This window comes from Indicator indicator, chromosome 8, assembly GCF_027791375.1.
Source record: "Indicator indicator isolate 239-I01 chromosome 8, UM_Iind_1.1, whole genome shotgun sequence".
NCBI lineage: Eukaryota > Metazoa > Chordata > Aves > Piciformes > Indicatoridae > Indicator > Indicator indicator.
The window spans coordinates 2,511,484-2,537,233 of record NC_072017.1 but is presented as its reverse complement, the minus strand read 5'-3'; the positions used below and the strand labels follow the sequence as shown (position 1 = coordinate 2,537,233).

General features: G+C 45.7%; 1 protein-coding gene across 1 annotated transcript in view; it reads right to left on the bottom strand.

Moving 5' to 3' along the window:
* Positions 1-25,750, bottom strand: part of SCFD2 (sec1 family domain containing 2) — a 196,212-nt gene that overhangs the window by 91,165 nt on the left and 79,297 nt on the right. Inside the window, exon 5 of the mRNA XM_054383201.1 lies at positions 15,886-16,135. Within this exon, the coding sequence (XP_054239176.1) occupies positions 15,886-16,135 (250 nt within the window). The remainder of the gene's footprint in view (positions 1-15,885; positions 16,136-25,750) is intronic.

Here is a 25,750-nt window from a genome sequence, read left to right as displayed (position 1 = left end):
CCTCCCCACCATGGGCAGGGACACCTCTCAACTAGACTCAGCTGCTCAAGGCCTCATCCAACCTGGCTTTGAACACCTCCAAGGAGAAGGCAGCCACAACCTCATTGAGCAACATATTCCAGAGTCTCACCACCCTTGTACTGAAGAACTTCTTCCTAAACTCCATTCTAACCCTGCTCTCCCTCAGCTTCAAACCATTCCCCCTTGGTCTATCTCTAGACACTCTTGGGAAAAGTCACTCTGCAGCCTTCCTGTAGGATCTCTTCAGCTATTGGAAGGTAGCTCTAAGGTACCCCTGGAGTCTTCTCCAGGCTGAACACCCCCAGTTCCCTCAGCCTATCCTCACAGCAGAGCTGCTCCAGCCTCTGGATCATCTTTGTGGCCTCCTCTGGACTCTCTCTGCCAGGTCTGTGTCCCTCTTACGCTGGGGACACCAGAACTGGATGCAACAGCACTGTGGGGCTGCTTTATAGTATCCTATATCCCAGAAATTATGTTCCTGAGGTGAGCCATGCTGAGGTGCTACAAAACTCCAAGAAACTGGAATACTGCTTTAGGGAACCACTGCTAAGTGGTTCCCCTCTTGCTGTAGCTATTGAAGGTTGCATGTGAAACATGCAATGCTGTCTGTTGAAAGACAAAAGGCAGTTTTTGTCTAGATCATCTGCATGCCACAAAGCAGAAAGCAGGGCCTTCAGCAACATGAGATATCTCCCAGAGACAACTCTTGGGGGACCAGGGGAGCTCTCCTCAGCATGACTTCCTGGCAGGAAGAGAGGAGTATGATGTAAGGGAGGTAGATTAGATTAAAACAAATAATGGAGAATGGATAAAGATATATCCAGTGGCCTGAGAGTCCTGTGGGGATGGGCAGAGAAAAGGCAAGTGGGATTTAGCACCCAGCCAACAACACAACTAATTGCTCATTAAGATGCATTTCTGCTATTAGGAGGAGACAAAAACTGCAGGACCATGATGGCACCAGCAATGTGCTGTAGGGTGCTGGACGAGACAACTTCTCCTGTCTCCAGGAGGGTTGCCTGCTAGTTTATTTCACTGCCTGCTTAGCAGCCATGGGAATGACTGAACAGAGGAAGTAGGAGGATGCCCTGGTGAAAGCTATGGAATCTTTGAATTTGGCTGATAAAGTGCTAATCATGTGCAATTCAAGTTCATGAAACAAATGGTTGTGCAGGCTGCCCAGCAGCCAGGGTGATGGCAGGAGCCCTCGTCCCTCCCAGCACTGCCAACCACATCCCTTGGCCATGCTGGTACAAGCTGATCAACAAGGTGCACTGTGAAGCAGGTCAGGAAATGAATCCAAGCTAACAACCACCACCTGGAAAACAATGCTGTAAACCACTGTAAGACTCCATGGATCCACAGGGACTGGGAACTGTCTCTGATGATCTATAGTGACTGTAGTGACCTCTCCACTAGACTTGTCTGCCCAAGGCCTCATCCAACCTGGCCTTCAACACTCAAAGGAGGAGGCAGCCACAACCTCCCTGGGCAGCTTATTCCAGAGTCTCACCACCCTCCTACTGAAGAACTTCTTCCTCAACTCCAGTCTAACCCTACTCTCCCTCAGCTTCAAACCATTCCCCCTTGTCCTATTCCTAGACACCCTGATGAAAAGTCACTCTGCAGCCTTCCTGTAGGATCCCTTCAGGTATTGGAAGGAAGCTCTAAGGTCTCCCTGGAGACTTCTCTTCTCCAGGCTGAACACCCCCAGCTCCCTCAGCCTGGCCTCATGGCAGAGCTGCTGCAGCTCTTGGATCATCTTTGTGGCCTCCTCTGGACTCACTCCAGCAGCTCTGTGTCCTTCCTCTGCTGGGGACACCAGAACTGGAGGCAGGATTGGGGGTGGGGTCCCAGCAGAGCAGAGTCAAGGGGTATTTTCTGCAGGTATTCAAGAAAACTGAGTAAGTATTTCCCATGACTATGCTAATAAGAATGACTACCAATGAGGAAATCCTCCTGGATACTTCATGGTAACCTTGTGCTTTGTTTCTCAATGCTGATCTCTACACATGATGGCACTTGCTCATGGTGCAGAGTTTGCCTGGGCAAAGAGAGCAACCTGACCTCAACAACAGTGAGCAACTTGACCTGGACTTAAGTGCACACAAGTAAAAACACACACTATGAAGCTGCATGCACAACTTCAGGTACCAGTCAAAAAACCACCTGTCTATCATTCTAACCCAGGTACAAACTTGCACTCAAGACCATCTTTAGAAGAAAATCTTCTGTTTCTTATGAAGCATGGAAGATGTCAGTCATACAAGGAAAGGAGCCATTTACTTCCACTTCCCCTTGGCAGAGAACAAACAGAAGCAAGACACTGCTTCTGAAGAATGCAAATTGATTGTGTGAAGGAAATGATGAAAACAGCAAGGGGCTAAGGCTGTGTTTGGAGAAACAGTTTCTTCTCTCCCCCTATTCCCATGCAAAAATGCAGATAACGATGACTTCCAGGCCAGCAACACTCCCTTCTCACTTCTGTGCTAACAAGCACCTTCCTCTTTGATAAACAGGGTTGAGGAACAAAGCTGCTATTCATGGTGTGCACCTCTCCACTTTGATCACCAGCACTGGCCCCACTCTCCACACAGCTTGGACATGTAAAGTGTGGACCTTGCAGCTGAGCTTCTTCTCTTAGCTGAGTCTGAACTGCAGATGCCCTTGGCGGTACATGGTACCCTCCCCAAGGGCCCTGCAGCTTTATGATAAAATCCCAGAAACTTGAGCCAAGATGCCCTCTGGGTGCATCTGCAAAGTATCAGAGAAACAATTTCTACCAAAGCTGGGATCAGGAGGCTGCACTTTGCCCATGGTGGCTGCAAACAGAACCCTAAGGCCTTCCATGACAGCCTTTTCAAAGTGGCTGGTGGGTCGTGCTCAAGAGTTCTTCATAGCAACCACCCACCAGCTGGACCAAAGAGCCAGTTAAAAACACAAGACAGAACTGATTCTCACCTGGCAGAAGCACTGGTCTACCCAGTCCCTACCCCATCCCCAGGAGGAGCAAACACCTCGTGAGAATTTGCCCCCATCAGAAGTGGATCAGAGGTACCTAACAGGGCCAGCTGAGCACTAACAGCACCAAGGCAGCCCTGCTGCTGAGCTGCATGAAATGCAACTGAAAGGCTTTGCCTCCACAGCCCTTTGACAGCAATGTGCTCATGGCCAAGAAGGCCAATGCCATCCAGGGGTGGATTAGAAGGGCTGTGGTTAGTAGGTTGAGAGAGGTTCTCCTCCCTCTCTACTCTGCCCTGGTGAGGCCAGATCTGGAATATTGTGTCCAGTTCTGGGCCACTCAGTTGAAGAAGGATCTCAGGGAACTGCTTGAAAGAGTTCAGCACAGAGCGATGAAAATGATGAAGGGAGTGGAACATCTTCCTTATGAGGAGAGCCTGAGGGAGCTGAGGGCTCTGTAGCTTGGAGAAGAGGACTCTGAGAGGTGACCTCATTCATGTTTATAAAGATGTGCAGGGTGAAGGCCCTGAGGATGGAGCCAGGCTCTGCTGGGTGATGCCCAATGACAGCACAAGGGGCAGTGGTGGAAGTTGAGGCATAGGAAATTCCATGGAAACAGGAGGAAGAATTATTTCCATGTGAAGGTGACAGAACACTGGCACAGGCTGCCCAGGGGGGTTGTGGAATATCTCCCTCTCTGGAGATATTCAATACCTGCCTGGATGTGTTCCTGAATGACCTGCTCCAGGTGATCCTGCTCTGGCAGGGGGGCTGAAATGGATGATCTTTCAAGGCCCCTTCCAGCCCCTAATATTCTGTGATTCTTTTCTCAACCTCTGCTATACCTTCATAGGGTATTTGATACACCTTGGAAAAAATCTTCCCAGCAGAGGTAGGAGCACTGCAGTCATAAGCCAGCATGATTATTTCCACCCTTCAACAGTAGCTCTGTTTGCACTAAGCCAGACACAAACACAGATGCTGATTAATCATCAAATGTCCGCAGCACGAATGCTTTCTCTATCCTGTTTGTCCAGGGAATCATTTAGCAAGGAACAAAGCTGGAAAGCAGACAACAATTTAGCATAATCATATCCATTTATTTCAGTTCCTTTTTGACAGTTCAAAAAAACCCTTACTTTTTACAAATTAAACCAAAAATCAAACATCAGGATTAATGCCATTAGCACATTTGAGTAGCTTTTTCTTGTTGCAAAGCTGAAATTTAGCAGTGTGCTAACAAAAAGGTTTATTAGCATTAAGGTTAATCATTCTGCCCCCCCCAAAAAGGCAAATCAAAGGGTTTGCACTTCCAGATCCACCAGTGAAGCAATTTTGCATTTTACTGTTAAGTGTAAACCCTCAGCTCAGACTGCAAAATTCTATCTAACAATGGTTTTCTCCTCTAGGAGTATTCCTCTTGTGACATTCAGGAAGGGCCTGAGCAGTCTTATTAAAAATTAGCCTCAGTAAATGCAAAAAAAAAAAAAAAAAAAAATTACTTTTCTAAGCCTTTCTAGAGAGAAGGTTGAAGATGATTGCCTTTAAATCAAGCTTCAAAATCAGGTCTTTATTTATTTTTTTTCTACTGCATATTTTCCATCCTAAATTCATTGGTTTTTTGGAATGTTTTTAACATGAGGGTATTTGCCTTCTCTTTCTTTTACTTATAACAGTATTTTCAAAATTCCACTGGATGACTCAGTTCTACGGTAATAATGTGAGAGGGTTAAATAGTCCTTTGGTTTTGTTTTTCCTTCCATTTTTCTCCTCTGAACTCTAATGGAATCATGTTGTATAATACCATAGATTTCCTTCTTTCTCATTATTGAACTTTCATACAGCCCAGTACCTCAATTCCTCATTTTTAGACCAATAAACTTTTTATTCCAAGTATGCTTCCAGGGTTCCTGATAGAGGGGTTCTTAATTGTTACCATCATCTCCACCACATCTTTCAAAACATCTGCAGTATAAATAAAATTATTTAATCACAGAATAATCATGGAATCACAGAATGGATCAGGTTGGAAGGGACCTCAGAGATTATCTCCACCAACCTCCTCGCCATGGTCAGGGACGCCTGCCTATAAGAAGGATGGAGAGAGACTGTTTGCAAAGGCCTGCAGTGACAGGACAAGGGACAATGGCTTCAAACTGGAGAAGAGCAGATTGAGATTGGATGTCAGGAACAAGTTCTGCACCATGAAGGTAGTGGAACACTGGAAAGGTTGCCTAGGGAGGTGGTTGGGGTCCCATCCCTGTAGAGGCTTGAGAGGGCTCTGAGCAACCTGATCTAGTTGAGGATGTCCCTGCTGACTGCAGAGGGGGTTGGACTGGATGACATCCAGAGGTCCCTTCCAACCCAGAGCATTCAACCAGACTCAGCTGCTCAAGGCCTCATCCAGCCTGGCCTTCAACACCCCCAGGGAAGAGGCAGCCACAGCCTCCCTGGGCAGCCTGTGCCAGAGTCTCACCACTCTCCTACTGAAGAACTTCTTCCTCAGCTCCAGTCTAACCCTACTCTCCCTCAGCTTCAAACCTTGTCCTATTGCTGGACACCCTTAGGAAAAGCCCCTCTGCAGCCTTCCTGTAGGAAACCCTTCAGGTATTGGAAGGCAGCTCTCAGGTCCCCCTGGAGTCTTCTCTTCTCTAGGCTGAACAATCTCAGCTCCCTCAGCCCGTCCTACAAAGAAATGGACTTGATGTCACTAATTACCATCCCTAATGAAAACCCTGCACTAAGAAAGCATAAAAAGAAATGGGGGGAACCCCCCCAGTACGGCAGGAGTTGTTTGGTTACTATGAACAGACAAAAATATTATTTCTCTGAGCTTAACTCTGTGTCAAGTTGTTTGGAGGCGTGAAAGACTGCCAGCTGTCTGGGCACACATATTTTACCACTGAAGTATGCTTTTGTTTCAGAGTGGTTGTGGACCCCCCCACTAAAATGATGTAATCCCCAGTGGAAGACTGACAAGCTTTGAGATATTCCAAGCCCCCAGCTGACACACGAAACAGCAAGCAATCAGGGGAATGATATTGGATATTAGCCTGTGAGAATCCAACTCCACAAACCTAATGCACCAGATAACAGCCTTGCTCTGAGCCAACCAGCAGTAGGACGTCACAAAGATTTTTACAAAGAAGAAATCATCCAAGAAGGACAATTATCTACATGGGTGGAGGGAAGAAAGATGGAAGTGGAACATCTGCCTGTCATAATTAGGGGCCCTGATGCTACTGTAGCCGAAAGGGATTTTTAACATTTTCAATGTAATTACATTTCAGGGTGAAGCACACTAATTGGTATTCCTGCAGTCTGGTTGGAGACAACTTCATCTGCCTAGGGAGGGGGAAAAACCAGCAAAACCCAATGACCTTCATACCATCTCTGCCTAATATCTAGGACTTTTGCCTGAAGTATTCATGGTCCCTTTGCCATCTCTGGAATAAGTGCTCTGTGACTCATCCCAGTTTATCTCCTCCAAAGCAGGGAAGAGAGGCTAGCAAATAGACTGGAATCAAATAGATATTAAACCAAACAATCACAGCTGCTACAAGGAAAAACAAACCTAACTGCTCCAGCTACCATGACCAGCGAGAGACTGGAAGAGGTTATTTGCACACACAAGACAGCACCTCAAGTCAGAGCCAACACAGGAGTTAGTTATGGAAAGGATGTGCACTGTAAAGTGCAGATACCCTCACTTACTGCAAATTAAAAGGCATGATGCACTCATGGAATCATAGAATGGTTTGGGTTGGAAAAGGACCTCCAAAGGTCATCTAGTAGGGAGTGGAACACTGCAACAGGTTGCCCAGAGAGGTGGTTAGGGCCTCATCCCTGGAGATATTCAAGGTGAGGCCAGACAGGGCTCTGGGCAACCTGATCTAGTTGAGGATGTCCCTGCTGAGTGCAGAGGGGTTGGACTGGATGACCTCTGGAGGTCCTTTCTAGCCCAGACCATTCTGTGACAGCCTCCAGGTGGGAGCCTAAGGAGACCAAAGGCAGACTTTAGGAGAAAGGGGGACAAAACCCAGGAAGCTTAGCAAGGAGCTAGAAGTGGATTGGATCCATGCAGGTGATGGAAAGGCAGAGGAAAGAACTGAGGCAGTGAGCCAGGAATAAGGGCAGATGTAAAAACAGATGGACAGAGAGGACTAAGAGATGGATGGTGAGGGAAAAGAGCTGTAGCATGAAGGAATGAAAGAAGCTACAGGAATATAGGCCAAAAATCTCCAACTGAATCAATTATCCATAAACCTCAGAACTCCTTTGCTGCCACATACCTGCAAAGCCCAGGTGGCATGCTGACCTGCTGGCAAACACTTGGTCCTGCTAGTGCTCTAATCACTTCACTTGTGCAAGCTGCAGGCAGCTATGGTGTGCTGCCAGATGATTTGAACTTGCCAGTCAAAGAAGGAACACTCTTGACAGGCAGAATGTTGTTTCAGCTTTTAAGGGTTTTGTTTGCTTGCTTCAGAAATCCTGGTGAAAGCATCAGGGGAACAACAGTGAGTTTGTGAAGGCAAGCACTCACAAGCTAACCAATGGCAGGATTACAGTTGCTCAGAGTGACCAACATTAAGTCACAGATGCAACTGATTAGCCCCTGCTATTTCTTCTGCTGTTTCTTCCTCAGTGCACAGGATTTGCAGGAATGTGAGCAGAGTATGGAGGAGATGGCAGAAAGAAGCAGAAAAGGAACAGATGATGAAGAAACTGAACAACTGAATTCTCTTTCTCTGACTCTAGATTCTCACCTGCTGTTAGGCAAAGCTACTGGATGTGAGACTTGCCAAACTTTGATTTTATTAGGCTTTTCTCTTTTGCAGCCTCTATTCTAATAAACTCCCCTTAAACTAACCCAGGGCTGCTCCTCCAATGTCTGTAATTCTCCAATTGCTCAACATTTTAACAGGGGGAAGGCAGAATTCCCACTGGGATCTCGGCATACCTCCTGGAGCCTGCTGGGTACAGACATGCTAACAGTCAGCAATAGCCTGGGAAAAAAGTTGTCATCTAGGTAGCTCTGCTTAGTGAATAGACAGCAGCTCTTTTCTGTGGCTACAAGCATTCCCCAAAGACTGCTTTACAACTCTAATCCCACCTATCTTTCCCCCATTATGTTTTTTTGGGGGCTACATCAGATGTGCACAGATCTGTAAAACAAATATTCACAGACAGCACCAGAAGCAAAGGCCTCAAGAAGATCTGGATACAGCAGGAACTTTCCCACATTGTATCCACACATTCCCCACATTACCACAAATCCATGCAAGTCAAATACATATTTGTATTGGTTTCTTGTTAAATAAATGTGTCTAATTGGCCATGACTGGCTGCTGCCACCTCTCATCAGGCAGCTATTTCCACAGCAATGTTTATTTTAATGAATAAAGAGGGAAATTAGAAGAGAATTACACATTTGGTTCAAACCCAGCCTCTGTGATGCAAAATGCTCACTAAAATTCTGTAGGGCATCAACATCCCTCTGCTTTTTTTCCACAGAACTCTGAATTAACAGAGCTCACTTGACCTCATTTGACAAACATTACTTTTCTTGCCTGCCAAAAGGATATCCAAGCAAGAAGTGGGGGAGTAGGGGGCAAAAAGTCCTCAGGCTATGATCTGTGAACTTTCCTGTCTTGACAGACCACAGTCCCAGTGTCTGCAAAAGAGAGCAGGAGGGTCACAGAAAAATGTAACTTGACCTGAACTTTAACCACCAGGAGTGACATTTACTCAACTATAAAATTTAAAACCAAACATGAGCAAAGAGGGCTGTGAGAGCACCTTCTCCATGTTGATTTAAAATTTAAGACCACGAGAGATCTGTCTCTAAGGTTTGTAGTAAGGCCCTGATTACACATGGAGGGATGTGTGAGAAAGAATTCATTTCAGTAAGGCACTGCTTTGAACTGCTGTTGGAAGTGACAATATTTGGAAAACAAAATGGCAGTAGCACTACAAGCAGCTCTAAGGAAGGTATTTAAATGGTTATATTAACAAGGGTCTATTAGCAAGGTTGACAGATCACTGAAAATATTTAATTCTGCTTATCCTCCTACATCAAAATTGATCCACAGGCAACATTAGAATGGTATCATCCATCCCTTAAGCTGGATTTCAGGGTTGTTGTAAGCAGGAGGAGGAGCACTGTACGTTTTCACACTGATTTCAACAAAAGCAGAACCTCACCCTTATAATATATGTGAAAGAAAATTATCTTGACTATAGTGAAGGATTGACCAGAGGGCCTCCAGAGCCAAAGCTTGAGGGGAAAATGAGGGCATGAGTGAACTGCATGGGCAAGTGATGGATGTTCAAGCTATAAATCTCTGAGCTATTTAATAGATTACAGAAATTCCTTTTTTAAATGTGATTTTTTTTTTATCTTGCTGGTTCTGCTGTTGAGATGTTAAGATGATCAACACTGCCAAGGTTTTATATGCCAAAAGATGGGTTATGATCAACTATTCAAGAGATTTCTTTGGTTACCACTGCAGTAAGGCAGAGCTGTCTGACTTCAGTTCATGCCTGGGATCAATTGTTTCTTCAGATACTGGATTTCAAAATATTTCATCATCATTAAAGTACATGGAGGTTGCTAGTCTGACACAGACTGACCCAAATTCAAAGGAGGGAATTCACCCCTGACATAATCTCCTGGTAAGCACAAGAGAATTACCACCACCACTGAGCTGAAGAAATAAATATCTAGAATATAAACATCTAAAGCTGACAGTGCACCTCCTTGCCTCCGTGCCTACCCTTGTGCCATCAGATCCAGCACACAGCAGGGGATTTAAAACAGATACCAACCTGACAAGAATTATAACAGAATGCTCAGAAACTCTTAAAGGAATTCAAATGTGAGGAAGCAACGTCTGCAATCTCCAGCAAACACCTTACCATTCCTTTGTGCCTGTGGGCAAGAGAAAAACAACCCCCCCAAAAATCTTATAGTTAGTTTTCTGTCCTATGGGTGGTGATTAAAAAGAAGTCTTTTTTTTTTTTTCTTTCCTTTCTATTTTGTTTTACGAATTTTTTTTTCCTTCATTTTGACAGTTATTTAATACTTCACCATTTCTGGTTTGCTAGGCTGGGTGTGCTCTGCAAAACAGCAAGGATTTACTCATAATTTTACAATATGCCAACACTTGAAGATCTTGCAAGGAAGTGACTCACATGGAAAGAAGAAAAAAAGGATTGGAGCATGCTACATACATAGAAAAATACCTTTTGAAAAGCTGTCTATCTCTAAAGCAGCTTCTGCTTCCATTTTGTGCTTAAAGCAAAAGAAAAAAAAAAAAGAGATATTTGATGCTAGAAGCATCTTCAAAATGCTGTTGAATTTGCATGCTGAAAAAGAATACAAATACTGAATGAAAACTGCACCCTATCAGTTTCCTGTTGCAGTTGGCAGGGGGACAGCAGCCTGCAGAGCTCCAGGCATATGTCTCATGTTAAAAAAGAGAGGAGAAAAAAAAAAAAAAACACACAAAAAAAAAAAAACACCCAGACTTCATGTTATAAACACTTCAATGAAAATGATTATCCAGTCTGGAGCCAAGGGAGACCAGGTGCTGGAGACAAAATAAATAAATAGATGAAAGTGGTTTAAAGATGAAAATTAAAAATGCTCAACACCCTTGGGCTTCCATTAGGACTGTCTCCTACCATACTTTTTAATGGAAATCATGAAATCCAAACAAAATATCACAGAATCCTAGAATGGCTTAGGTTGGAAGGGATCTCAGAGATCATCTCCAACCTCCCCACCATGCCCAGGGACACCTCTCAACTACACTCAGCTGCTCAAGGTCTCATCCAGCCTGGCCTTCAGCACCCCCAGGCAGGAGGCAGCCACAGCCTCCCTGGGCAGCCTGTGCCAGAGTCTCATCACCCTCACACTGAAGAACTTCTTCCTCAGCTCCACTCTAACCCTGCTCTGCCTCAACTTCAAACCATTCCCCCTTGGCCTGTCTCTAGACACCCTGATGAGAAGTCCCTCTGCAGCCTTCCTGCAGGATCCCTTCAGGTATTGGCAGGCAGCTCTAAGGTCCCCCCAGAGTCTTCTCTTCTCCAGGCTGAACACCCCCAGCTCCCTCAGCCTGTCCTCATGGCAGAGATGCTCCAGCCTTTGGATCATCTTTGTGGCCTCTATCCCTGTAGAAAGCAGCCTGATTTCCTCACCTTTAGCATCACAGTTTTAGGACATGCCCTGTATTTTTAAGGCCTACCAAATATGCAAATTTAGACATAATGAATCCAGACCAGTGCTGCAATCTGACTTCCAAACAATTCACTAGAAAATCCCCCATGTTTTCCAGTGAGAAATAGCCCAGGAATCTAACCAGCCAGTGACAGAAAGCCTAAAGTCAATGATTGCTGATTTGGTGTTTCAGCCTCTTCTCCTTGGTGTCGAGCAACAGGACCAGAGGAAATGGTTTCAAGCTGCATCAGGGGAGGTTCAGGCTGGGTATTAAGGAAATATTTCTTCACTGAAAGGGTTCTCAAACACTGGAATGGTCTGCCCTGGGCAGTGCTGGAGTCATCATCCCTGGGGGTGTTTAAGCCACATGTGGACCTGGTGCTTAGGGCCATGGTTTAGTGTTGACCCTGCAGTGCTGGGCTGAGGGTTGGACTGGATGGGCTGTCTTCTGTGATTGTGTGATTCTGTCTACCACTTGACATCCATAGATTTTAGGAAACAGAAATAGGAAAAAGCCCTCGGGAAGGTCTCAGCAGAAAGGCACTGGAGTCTTGGAGAGCTCAGGGGTCCTAAGGAGAGTTGACAAAGGTTACAACATGTACTCTGCTCCTGCAGAGTCTGCTAATGCAGAGCAGGTCTTTGCTTTGGTGCAGACCCAATCTCCCCCTTGTTTTGCAGAGAGGTCACAACAATCCCCATGAATCCTTCTGACTGTTGTGTGAATCACATTAATATCTTGGGACATGTAAGTGATCTTTTCTCCTCAATAGCTCTACTACCATGAAGGACTGAAGTACTGTACCAGTAGCAGCATTTCAGGGTTAATTCCCCTCCAGGAGCTCCTTACACAGCCCCTCTTGCATGGGCAGGCAGCAGCTTTGCTCACATCTTCCCTGTGCTCCTGGATCCCTGTCAGATCCACCATCCTCTGGGACTGCTGGACCACAAATTACATTCCGCTGGATCGTGTCCAAAAGGCATTGAGAGAAGAATACAGATAGCAGGAGGTCAGCTTGCACACAGGCTCTGCCAGCCAGAGGGGTGGTTCAGGGAGTCTATAAAATCAGCTGAAGCAACAGGGGAAAAAAAGCCTCCTGAACATCCAACTCCTATTCCAGAAGTGGGGAGAAAATGCTCTGGGTTTCCTCTGGCTGTGGCAGTAATGTCTGCCCTGTGGCAGGATGAAGCTCTTCAGCTCTATCAACACAAGACTGCATTTTGTTATCCAAAGCAAAAGGGAAGGCTCACTCCAGCTGTGCCTTGTCTGCACACCAGCCTGGGAGGGCTCTGCAGGGCAAGGACCAACTCCTTAATGCTAAGGGAGACACAGGGAGCATGGGAGAAAGAACCACTGCCATAATCTGAGATGAGTTCTTGTTTTTATCATTTGACTGGAGCCAGCCTATGAGGATGTTTTTCATCCTTACAATGCAGCCATGATGATGAGTTCCTGCCACACCTATGCTGGAGAAGGTGCAACTGCTACCTCCAGCCCTACCAGTTGAGAGCTCTTACACATGGAGAAGGTACAGCCACCTCCAGCCTACCAGCTGAGAGCTCTCAGATGTGGGTAGCATAGCTGCCTGCCCTGCTGGCCTCCAGAGCACACCATGAAAGGCAGATCTGCTCTACAAAGCTCCCACAGAGATCTGCAGCTGAAAAAATAGATTTGTGATTGCTTTGCTGCTCTATTAGCATTACTATTGCATACATTCGTAGTTGCACACAGCTCTACATGGATGTTTACAAAACTACATGAGTAGATAAGATAAATACAATATTTTAGAGGTTTGGCTTTTTTTTTTTTTACCAGCTGCCAAAAAGACCCACCCCAAATGCCCCCAAACCTGGCATTCTGTTGAAAATCCTCATTTTCCATTATGTTTTGGTCTGTTCTGTTTCCCCTCCAATTTGTAACATTCTGCTGGAAAGAGTGATGAAGAACATATGTCTGTGGTCAATCACACCCAGGAGAAATCTTGGAACTGTTACATTCAGTTTTACTACTCAAGGCATTAAAACAGTCTACCAAAGCAGGGATTATTGAACAGCTCCATCAAACACACCACCACTAAAACTGAGCAATTTTTTCTATTATCATACATGCAAAAACTAATTGCATTCTATTTCTTCAACCCCATTACTGTGGGTGATAAATGTGTTGCACTTTCATTTGAATTAACGACTGCTGGATTACTTTTAGTGCTTCAATGGAACAAGGTGGTAGAGAAATGCAGAATGGTGTTGCACAAATAGTTTGGAAAACATATGGTGAGGTAACAATAAGGTTGAGAAGCCTAACACTCAACAGCCTGGAAATGATGAATGCCTACACTTCTGTCATAGTATCAGCAAGTTCTGCACCTTAGCATATTCTGCAGAGGGTTGTAATCATCTAGGCTACATCAGGGAAACCTGGAGTGGCCAGCTTTCAGGCAACTTCTTCTTAAGCTCCAGTCTAAACCTACTCTCCCTCAGCTTCAAACCATTTCCCCTTGTCCTCTCTCTAGACAACCTCATGAAAAGTGCTTCTCCAGCCTTCCTGTAGGATCCCCTTCAGCTATTGGAAGGCAGCCCTAAGGTCTCCCCAGAGTCTTCTCTAGGCTGAACAACCCCAGCTCCCAAGTCTATCCTCATGAAGCTGTTGACTCTGCATAGCAGGCATGCTACACAGCTATGGAAAGGAGTCTTCCTTCTGGGAATCTTCTGACACGCTATAATTCAAAGTATCATAGAACCATAGAATGGCTTTAAGGGACCCTAGAGATCATCTGCTCCAACCTCCCACCATGGGCAGAGACACCTCTCAACTAGACTCAGCTGCTCAAGGCCTCAGCCAACCTGGCCTTGAACACCCCCAGGGAGGAGGCAGCCACAGCCTCTGTGGGAAACCTATTCCAGAGTCTCACCACCCTCACACTGAAGAACTTCTTGCTAAGATCCAGTCTAAACCTACTCTCTCTCAGCTCCAAACCATTCCCCCTTGTACTATTGCTAGACACCCTCATAAAAAGTCCCTCTGCAGCCTTCCTAAAGGATCCCTTCAGGTACTGGCAGGCAGCATTAAGGTCCCCTCAGAGTCTTCTCTTCTCCAGGCTGAACAACCCCAGCTCCCTCAGCCTGTCCTCAGAACAGAGGTGCTCCAGTCCTTGGACCATGTTTGAGGCCCTCTGTGTAATAAGACAGACAGAATGTTACATCATCAATTAAAGAATCTCTGTATTAAAACATTCATTCACCTGTCCCTTTGTCCAGAAGCTGAGAGCAAACACTCAGATACTCACTCAGGAATCATGCAGACTGCAAATGAAACATACAAGCATCTCATAAAACCTATGGAATTACTGAGAGGTTATGGAACATAAGACAAGCACAACATCTAGTTTGATATCCATCTGTGCTTGCAACTACAGAGAGCCACAAGGGAAGGATCTATGTACACAGGAATTCAGCTTTGTTTTGGTCCTCAAATGAAGCTTTAGAGACTTCAAATCTTCCCATAACAAAGAGAAACTGAGAAAATTGTGACTCAAAGCACTGCCAATCACAGAAGAAAAGGCAAATAATGAAAATAGAGGTTTAGAAATGACTGCGTCGTGTCTAGTAGAAGACATCACTGATGTTGTGAGGCAGGCTCCAAACAGTGGACAAGATGTGCAGCGCATATTGAAAAACAGGAGAGAAAAACCCAACAAGGAACCTCCAGCAGTGCAGGCACCATGGCCAAGGGTATTAAAGCAATGGCACAGTGCAGATATGACTGACCATGCCCGTTCCTACACCAAGAGCCTTTTAACCATGGCAGCATTTTATATTCAAAGCCACAACAGACCAGTCAGACCACGCCTGCATTTGGAAGTGTCCCCAGGGAACAGTACTAGGATGACCAACAGCAGCATTATTCCACCTCCTTCGAGATTCCCATTCAGGCCCATTCTTGGCAAAGGCTCCTCATAACATCTTGATTTATGTTCCTATGTTCCCTACCTCAAAGATGACCTGGTCAATGACCTGCTCACTAGCAGTAAACAATGAGCAAACCAACAGCAGGAAGTGAGATCCTTTCTGTCATTCAGACATGTCACCCTGGAGCCATAGCTCGTTCATTTTAATTAATGTTTCCAGCAATTATTTTATCCTAAAGCGTGGCACCAGCAGCAAGAGGTTAGGGCTTTCCTAGTCCATGAATGCTCATCTGAAAAAAGGGCTTAGTATGCTATTTTGAAGGGCTAATGTTCATGTTGCTTCAGCAAAAAAGCTCAATGTTGGTTTTAGACACATTGCTTCTTTTATGCCACAGAGGCCAGCTCCTGGTGTTCACAAAACAACTGTGGTTCACTGAGCGTGTTCCCAGAATTAATCTGGATTTCTCAGGCTCCACTTTACACTGATCAATGAAAGAAACTGTGGAAGAGATTACCTTATGAAAACACAGCAGCTTAGCCAGCCTTTAACAAAAAGAGCAACTGGTGGAGCTTTCGTCAGACTCAGCACTCTTCAAGGACAGCCTGTCAGCATTTGGCACACATTTGCACCATGGGAGATGGAACAAATCTGCAGGAAATCCTTGTGCTTACTCAGGTACCCTCTGCACCACAGAGGAGTCAAGCCACTTGTAGATGTTTCTCCCAGTTCCTGCATTCCCAACCATCCAATTTCTCACCACACAAGCAGAATCCTACCTGTTATTTTCTGCCACAAAGGAGATGGCTCCGGCTCATCACAAATGGCTTTGGTTAGGGCCTTTTTCACCTCTTCTTCAGCTGCATCCAGCTCTTTTCCACTTTTCATCTCTCCAACCACAGAATACATGTATACCAGCAGGACAAGGAAGTCCTCACAGGTGTAATCATCTTTTTTCCTCTCCTTGTAAGACTTGATCATTGGCAGCAACTGCTTTAAAACACTGGCCATTTCTGACTCACCAAGGGTCTGAAAAAGAGAAGGAAGATGATTGTGTCAGCTTGTGTTATCAGACAGAATGCCACCAGTGCAGCAGTGCTCCTCACAGCACTGCTCCTTTAACGAAGCACTGCTCAGTACTTCCATTCTCATTTGTCAGCACAAGGACCTGTGACAAACAGCAAACGTCTCAGTTTGCTGCAAGTTCTTTCCTAAAGCCCTCATGACGCACTTGAGAAGCCTAATGATTAAATCTTCATGTCCCAGATGATGAGAGGCTGGGAACATCAGTCTCTGTTGTACAGACAAAAATCATACAAAGCACAGGGTTAAGTGTCTCATAGAATGGTTTGGGTTGGTAAGGACCTCCAAAGCTCACTTAGTCCAAACCCCTGCAGCGAGCAGACTTCCTCCACTAGATCAGGTTGCTCAGAGCCTTATTGAGCCTGACCTTGAATATGTCCAGGGATGGAGCCTCAATGATGTCCCTGGGAAACCTGTTGCAGTGTTACCCTCATGGTAAAGAATGTGTTCCTAACATTCCTCTAAATGTTGTTCCTCCTCCTTGGGCCTGGCTTTGTAATTGGGCAGGGCATTCAAAGCCCAGCTCAAACTGACTTCAGCTGCTCTTGTGAGGTCTCAGCACACCTGCAAACCTGGCTGTATGCTCTAGGGTCAGGAACCCAGACAATTAGAAACAGAAGAGCCCACTTGTGAAGCAGGTGGCTGAAGTGACCTGCATGGTTTCCTAGAAGAGCTCCATGAGAGCAGCAATGTGCCCTGACCTTGTCCCTCTGCCTTCTTCCCAGCACACTCCCCAGCTTCTCAAGCCATGTAACATGGGACATCCACACTGGAAAAGCCTCCTCCGCTAGGCAGGTCAGGCTCATTCCCACGTCACATCCATGCTACAGGATGAGTAAGGCAAAGGCCATGTGGAAGCAGGGAGAGCTGACAGACTGAATGATGATCATAATGCGTGTATGAGGAAGGGAAAAGGGGAAACTGGGTGTATGCTGGGATGCCCTAGGTGCTCAGTAGCTGAAACTGCACTCAGTTCTTCTCATTTCTGTGGGAGAGGAGCCCACACAGCTTTACTGTGGTGGTAAAAAGGAAACTTCATACATGAATCCCCTGAAAAGCCAGGCTGACATCCACATCACATAACACCAGGGCTGGCATTTACACCCACCATGTGGGTTACAGGATGGCAGAGTGACAACTGAACTGGCAGACTGCCACCCTCACTGTGCACACACACCTGTGGATGAAAGCTCCACAGACTGTGGGTCAGTTTGCAGCTCAGCAGTGGGGTCAGGCGAGAAGCAGGGCAGTGCAAGGCAAACAGGAGCAGCACAGGGAGTGGGGGGGTGAGAGGAGGAAAGAACAGCCTTCCTCTCTCAATGGCAGTAATCACTCAGATCCATGCAGGAGGTTTCCTACAGCATCAGTACTCTGCCCCTTCACCTGTGAGCAGCACACAGCTCCCAGTGAAAACTTGTTGGTCAACTCCTAACAAAATGTTGAACACGTTATAACCCTGAGCTGTTACTCTTGGTTGTTACTACAATGGCTTCAAACATACTAATCATAGTAAGGAGGCACCAGAGCCAACAGTACACTCTTTAAATAGATTCACAAGAAGTAAATGAAATACAAGCAAACAGACCATACAGAGACACAGATCGATGCAATAAGAGAAGAGGTTTATCACTGCTTTTAACTGCATCCATTTAGTCCTGAGCTCTTCTGACAACTGTAGTTTATTTCTGAAGCCTGGGCAGAGCTTTCGGTCTAACTTTAGTAACGTGGACTTTAGTTTCATCTCCTGGTATACTCCATACACCACTTCAGGGGGTTCTGGATTTGGCAGTGTTTTGTTTTAGTTGTTCTTTGGCAATTTCAGAAACACTAAGGAGCAGTTGGTATACTCTGATTTTTATACCTACACCAATCCACTACTGAACTTGACCATAAAGAAAGCACAAATTGCTCAAGGTATCAAGAGGGGTTGTTTTGTTTTTTCCAGCCAACACCACTTCTGCAAGGTCTGGGCCCCACCCTGCTCCTGACATACAAGTTGTGCCATGGACCCATCCTTCAGGGTCCCTTAATGTGGTCAGATGTTATGTTTCTACTCGAATACATACCTTAGAGAAGAATTTTTCTAACTGCCCACATGCTAAAACAATGACTGGGACTGTGGGCTTGAAGCAGTAAATTACAAAGCTCCCGTGGGTCTAAAGCATGTGGGAACCCAAATGGAATACTTAGAAATCCAGGAGGGGTTGGCACCCTGTGTGTGTTTGGGCAGGGAGTGTTAAATCACACGCTCAACGAGTCCAGGCACTGCTCTGCTTGGGAAGCAAATCCATGGTGTTTGGCTCTGGTGTGGCATATGCTGGCAGCTGGGCCACCCTCAAGACAGGGCTGTCAGTGCCCAGATTTTAACTCATCCCTGCCTCACTTCAGTATTGTCTGTCGTCTTCCTGAAAAGGGACACAAACAAATTCTCATCTGTACAGCAGCACAATAAATACCAAATCACACAGACCATAAAATGGAAAAAGAGGCACAAACCCAGGCTGAGGGCAGAGCAGGTTCAGAGTAGCTCTGAAGAAAGAGATCTGGGGGTATTGATTGCTGAGAAGCTCCCCAGGAGCCAGCAGTGCCCTTATGCAGCCCTGAAGACATCTCTGTGCTGGGCTGCAGCCAGAGGAGTGTGGGCAGCAGGGCAAGAGAGGGGATTCTGCCCCTGGACTCTGCTCTGCTGAGACCTCATCTCCAATCCTGCCTCCAGTTCTGGTGTCCCCAGCATGAGAAGGACACAGAGCTGATGGATAGAGTCCAGAGGAGAGCCAAAAAGATAATCCAAGAGCTGCAACGCCTCTGCCATGAGGATTGGTTGAGAAAGCTGGGGGTGTTCAGCCTGGAGAAGCCTCTGGGAGGACTTTAGAGCTGCCTTCCAGTACTTGAAGGAACTTTTCATAAGGGTGTCTAGCAATAGCATAAGGGGGAATGGTTTGAAGCAGAGGGAGAGCAGGGTTAGACTGAATCTTAGGAAGAAGTTCTTTAGTACAAGGGTGGTGAGACACTGGAAAAAGCTGCCCAGGGAGGCTGTGGCTGCCTCCTCCCTGGGGGTGTTCAAGGCCAGGCTGGATGAGGCCTTGAGCAGCTGAGTCTAGTTGAAAGGTGTCCCTGCCCATGGTGGGGAGGTTGGAGAAGATGAACTCTGAGGTACCTTCCAACATGAGCCATTCTATTCCACTCACCCCTCCCAACACACAAACTCCACCCCATCTCTTGATATTTCATAGCATGCTCCTGGAGCATGGACAATGAGGCCTTGAAAAAGCTCTACTTTGCATGCAGAGATTGTCCATGTCCATGGAGCCCACAGGATGCACACAGCCAGACAAAACAGCAGGGACAACAGGTCCTGCTCGGGGATGGCAGCTCCTCAAAGTACACGTGTGCATCATCTCTGGCAAGCTTTCAAACACACATGATAGAAAAAAAACCCTTGGTCTAAACTTGCAGGATGATTTACTGTATGGCAGGCTAAAACTCCACAACTTAAAGCAACAATTGCCACCTCTTATCTTCAAAGTAAAAATGAAAGAGGAAGAAAAGAAATATGAAAGAGCTACAATAAACCGTTAACTTCAGAACACACGGAGGGTCCTTCTGGGGTATGAACTTCTTTGGAATGTTTTCCCCTTATCTCTTGGGAAATGGCACTAGAGAGGACTTCAAATGGAACTGCCAAGCTTCAGAGGCTATTTTGTCCAAACAGGGCAGTTGGACTGGAGCGTGCATGAAAAAACAACCTGGGACTTGCAGCCTGACTGCAGAGCACTGCTCCACAGGGAGCTGGGAAATTTGCCTCCAACAAAATCCACTGGCAGGCTGTCATTATCTGGCCACCTCTGATGATTTAGGGGCTCCCTGCACCACCTAACAATCAATCAATTAGCCTGATTGAACAAGCCTAAAAGAAGAGGTTTAAAAATGTAACTACAGATGACCCAAATTTCCTGCTGGTGATGTTGGCCTCGGGTTAGCTCCATTTGTCTATCGTCATGGGAGCCAACAAAAACAACAAAACCAGGTCAAGTCTGAGCTTTCCAAATGCTGTATAAAAACATTAATGCTGCTGAAGGCACAGCCAGTTAAGGCCCAAGCTCTAACACCTTCTTACTTGGGTGTACTTTTTGGACATTTCCATGTTATCATCATATAGACTTCAAAATCCAGGGGAGAATTTCTGCTAGATTCCTTGTTGTTGTTTTCCATCTCTTTCCTCCACCCTCTCTAGTTAGTTATTTTTATAACTTAAGCTGTGTCATAATTTACTGTCCCTCAGGGCAAACAAACTGACGTCAATTTGCTGATTTTTGCAAAGGGCAGATGGGAGGATAGTGAAGAAAGCACAAATATAATTCACTTTTTAAACACTGAACACGATACTGTGCTGCAAAAGGGACATTTCAAATGTGATTTAAAGGATCTCCAGGAACTAGGAGGAAGTGTAATAAAGCCAAGCTAAAAAAAAAAGGTAATGTTTTGCATTGCTGTGAAAGTCTTTATTTTCAGTATTCACCAAACCTGGAAGAATCTGAAGCCACATGGATCATTAGACAGCTTTTACACAATAGAAAAGAGAGTGGGCTGGGGAGGAAGAGAAGAGGAGGGTCGGAGTGTGCTTGAATTAACACGTGGCCCTGACAAAACTGAGAAGAGAACTGAACAATCTAATCCCCCTGCTTCCAGCCCACTGTCCTCAACACATCATTAAATATATTAGACTAAAAATCAACTTCAAGCAAGTGGAATTTATTTTCTTTTAAAATTCAGGAGGAAGGAGGAGATAAATCTTAAGAGACTACTTCACTGTGTAAATACTCTAGCAGCTTTCCATTTAGGAAGCAAAAACATGTTTTAACCCATTCCAAACATGTTTCATTCCTTCCAAACATGTTTTAATTCCTTCAAAACATGTTTCCTTCCTTCCAAGCACGTTTAATTCCTTCAGAGGTCGCATGAGTTAACAGAACTTTTTGGGATGGGAACCACCCAGCTTTCCAACAGAGAGAGAATTTTTTGGGGAAAAACAAAACTGAAAAGCAACCTCTACAGCCAGCTACAGGTAAAACCAGCAGAAGGATCAGTGGCAACTCACAAGTCAGCAATTACAGAATCAGCCAGGTTGGAAAAGACCTTTGAGATCACCAAGTCCAACCTATCACCCAACACTATCTAATCAACTAACCCATGGCACTAAGTGTCTCATCTGGTCTTTTCTTATACACCTTCAGGGATGGGGACTCCACCACCTCCCTGGGCAGCCCACTCCACTGGCAAATCTCTTTTTCTGGGAAGAATTTCTTCCTAACATCCAGCGTAAACCTCCTCTGGTACAGCTTGCGACTGTGTCCTCTCCTTTTGTCTCTGCTTGCCTGGGAGAAGTGACCAACCCCCATCTGGCTACAACATCCTTTCACATAGTTGTAGAGAGCAATGAGGTCTCCCCTGAGCCTCCTCTTCTCCAGGCTAAACACCCCCAGCTCCCTCAGCCTCTCCTCACAGGGCTGTGCTCCAGACCCCTCCCCAGCCTTGTTGCCCTTCTCTGGACACCTTCCAGCATCTCAACATCTCTCTTGAATTGAGGAGCCCAGAACTGGACACAGTACTCAAGGTGTGGCCTAACCAGTGCTGAGCACAGGGCAGAATTCCATCCCTGCTCCTGCTGGCCACACCATTCCTGGTCCAGGCCAGGATGCCATTGGCCTTCCTGGCCACCTGGGCACACTGCTGGCTCATGTTCAGCCAGCTGTTGACCAGTGCCCCTGATGAAGGGAAAGGTATCATCCTCAGATTCCTCCCTGCCTGGCTGCTCTCCAGCCACTCTGTCCCTAGCCTGTAGCACTGCTTGGGGTTGTTGTGGTCAAAGTGTAGAACCCTGCACTTAGATGTATTCTATCTCATGCCATTGGGTCCTTTGGGTCATTTGCTGCCCTATGTTGCTGGACCACCCTGTTTAAGAAAAGCTGCTTTTACTGATAATATAGGTGGGTTAACATTAAATACATTCTTTGAGAGTAATCAAAAGCTATTCATACTGACAAGTTATTAATCTGTTGAGAGAAAACTGGTTTAAGTTTGTCTAACTCTGGTTGACAGGGAGTTAAAATATGTTAAGTGTGCTATGAGGGTAGGCTGAGGGAGCTGGGGTTGTTGAGCCTGGAGAAGAAAAGACTCCAAGGTGGAGGGACACATCTTAGAGCTGCCTTCCAATAGCTGAAGGGATTCTACAGGAAGGCTGCAGAGGGACTTTTCATCAGGGTGTCTATCAATAGGACAAGGGGGAATGGTTTGAAGCTGAGGGAGGGTAAATTTAGACTGGATCTTAAGAAGAAGTTCAATGGTGATGAGACTCTGGAATAGGCTGCCCAGGGCGGCTGTGGCTGCCTCCTCCCTTGGACTGTTGAAGGCCAGGTTGGATGAGGCCTTGAGCAGCTGAGTCTGGTTGAGAGGTGTCCCTGCTATGGTGGGGAGGTTGGAGATGATGACCTCTGAGGTCCCTTCCAACCTAAGCCACTCTGATTCTATGATTAGGAAACTCCTCAACCTGTCAGTGTCAAAATATATAGCCTCCAATTATTCAGGCAAGCTATTTAAGAAGAGCATAAAATCATTTTGATAACTGAATTCCACTCCCTGTACACTTCGTTTTGCAGGAAGTGAGTTTGGATCCCAGAAAAGTTTAGTCTAAAACTGTCATTTCCAGCTAGGGATGACTGACAAAGCTTCACACTGCAGGAGGAAGGATCAAACTTCAGCCTTAGGGGAAAGCAGACAAAGCACCCAGCAAACTCACAACAGCTTGTGAGTGGAGGTGTGAGATGCTGCCAGTAAATGGCCATTTGCAGGAGAAAAAAAAAAAGGAAAAGAAAAGTGTAAGGTTTTGTCATTAAGGGTAAGGTGAAAGACCTCATACCCCTTTTGTTGGGGACCAAAGCAGGTTTATGACTTTCTCCCTTCAATACCAAGAGACCTGCATTTTCCTCTCTTTAATAGCAGTGTTTGTCTACTCACTTGATAGCTGATACAGAAGTCCACCACGAAAATGTGTCTAAAGAAAATAGCAGAGAACTAAACTGCTAGTGAGAGACACAGGAAACAGTAAAAGCATCCTAGGACCTGTCTCCTCAGTCATTACTCTTAATGACTCCTCTGTTGTTAATGAAATATCCCTGCAGAGCCAATTCTATCTCCTGTCCCCATTTCTGCATTTATCACCCACTCTGAGCATTGCCCCCGGAGCTATATTCTCAAAACTGCAGAGACAATTCCCAGGCAGCCCTTGCAGGCAGATTCTTAAAATTCTACCATAAACAAAGAAAAAGCAAATAAAATCAGTAACCTTGTTTTAAAAGCTATTTTAAACCTGGCTCACACTGTCAAAGATACAGATTCACATTCAGCCTATGTGTATGCTCTCCCAGTTGGTCTTCATCCCTGCCTTCTGCCCACCACAGCAGCTTCTTTCAAAGCATTTCTGTGACTGTGTATGCGAAGAAATCATTTCAGCCAGCCTGGTGCTCTGCTCAGGTTACTGCTTGGCCTCAGGAACACTCACACTACCCATGAAGGCCAAGGATTGGACCATTCCTTTATTCAACAGCACTGGCTCGAAGCCTACATCAGCTAGGGTTTAAGGTTGCCAAGAGATAAAAATGAAAATCATACAAATAATCACCTGCTCCTTGGATGACTTCTTCAACACACTGGCCAGATTCCTACTTGCTGTGTATCAGTCAACACTACAGACACCAACAGCCCTTTGCCAATTTACACCTGCTGAGTATCTGTCCAGCATGTCAGCACTTACTGCAAAACACAAGAAGGGCTCAAAGGCAAGAAAAATTAACTTAAAACAGAAAAGTGTGCTTTAAAAAGCACAACATTTGTGAGCTCTTCTGCTCAGAGAAATGTTTTTTTAGCATGTCTTGCACAATTCCAAAAACACTCCCCCCAACACTTAACACCTAATATGTAATAACAACACAAGTACTTAAACCAAGCTGTTCAAGCCCTATCATTTCTAAAACCAAAACAAAAGCAAAGCCCAGGACAGTTCTTTCAGCCAATTAACTCCCTTGTCCATGATCATGACCTAAGCAATTGGATTCCACCTATAACCCATTGCCAAAGTTGTGTATTCCAGTATTTGTCTTTAATCTTTCTTAGGACACAAAAAGAAAACCCATTTGAAACAATTTGATTAGGGCTAGAAAGCAGCTCCAAAGAGAAAGACCTTGGAGTCCTAGTGGATAGTAAGTTATCTATGGGACAGCAATGTGCCCTCAGGGCCAAGAAGGCTGATGGTATCCTGGGGTGCAGTAACCAAAGTGTGTCCAGCAGGGCTAGGGAGGTTCTCATCCCCTCTACTCTGCCCTGCTGGCACCACACCTGGAATACTGTGTCCAGTTTTGGGTTCCTTAGTTCAAGAAAGACAGGGACCTCCTGAAGAGAGTCCAATGGAGAGCTACAAGGATGATGAAAGGATTTGAACATCTCTGCAATGAAGAAAGACTGAGAGACCTGGGGCTGTTTAGTCTGGAGAAGGGAAGGCTGAAAGGAGACCTTATGAATGTCTATCAATGCCTGAGGGGTATCAGTGCCTGAGGGGTGGGTGTCAAGAGGAAGGGGCTAGGCTCTTTTCAGTGGTGCCCAGTGATAGGACAAGGAATAATGGATATAAGCACAGGAGGAGACACTTCTTCACTGTGAGGGTGCTGGAGGACTGGAGCAGGCTGCCCAGAGAGGTTGTGGAGTCTCCTTCTCTGGAGACTGTCAAAACCAACCTGGCTGTGTTCCTGTGTGACCTACCCTGGGTGATCCTGCCCTGGCAGGGGGATTGGACTGGATGATCTCTGGAGGTCCCTTCCAACCCCTAACATTCTGTGATTCTATGATTAAAATTTGCTCTTTCCACCTTTCTCCTTTCTTTACTGAGTAGTTCTTTCAGTATTTCCTGTTTTCAATCTTCAGTTATTTTTGTTTGTTGTGTTATAAGAGGCAGGTTTGGTTACTGTGTCAGAACTGCAAGGTTCATACATGCATCTAGAGACGATTTCAATGTCATCACAAAAGCTCAGAAATCCACTGAGAGCTTCCACAGTACAGAAATCACCTCATCCCACTCAGTTATCATTACATCACACAGTCCAGTTTCTCCCTCTCTCTTTGGAAACCATCTAAGTGTAAGGCTCTGTTAAGATATTTTAATGGGTTCTTAGGGGCTCAGCAGCAACAGCAGACTGGAAAGAAAAAGGATATTTAATAAATCTGGATTTCATTAGACAAAGCTCTGCAAGGATAGGAACAATTTTACTTAAACCACTGCATGCCTGACATAGGACAAGGGGGAATGGTTTAAAGCTGAGGGAGAGTACGTTTAGACTGGATCTTAGGAAGAAGTTCTTCAGTATGGGGGTGGTGAGACTCTGGAATAGGCTGCCCAGGGAGATTGTGGCTGCCTCCTCTCTGGGGGTATTGAAGGCCAGGTTGGATGAGGCCTTGAGCAGCTGAGTCTAGCCCATGGTGGGGAAGTTGGAGGAGATGATCTCTGAGGTCCCT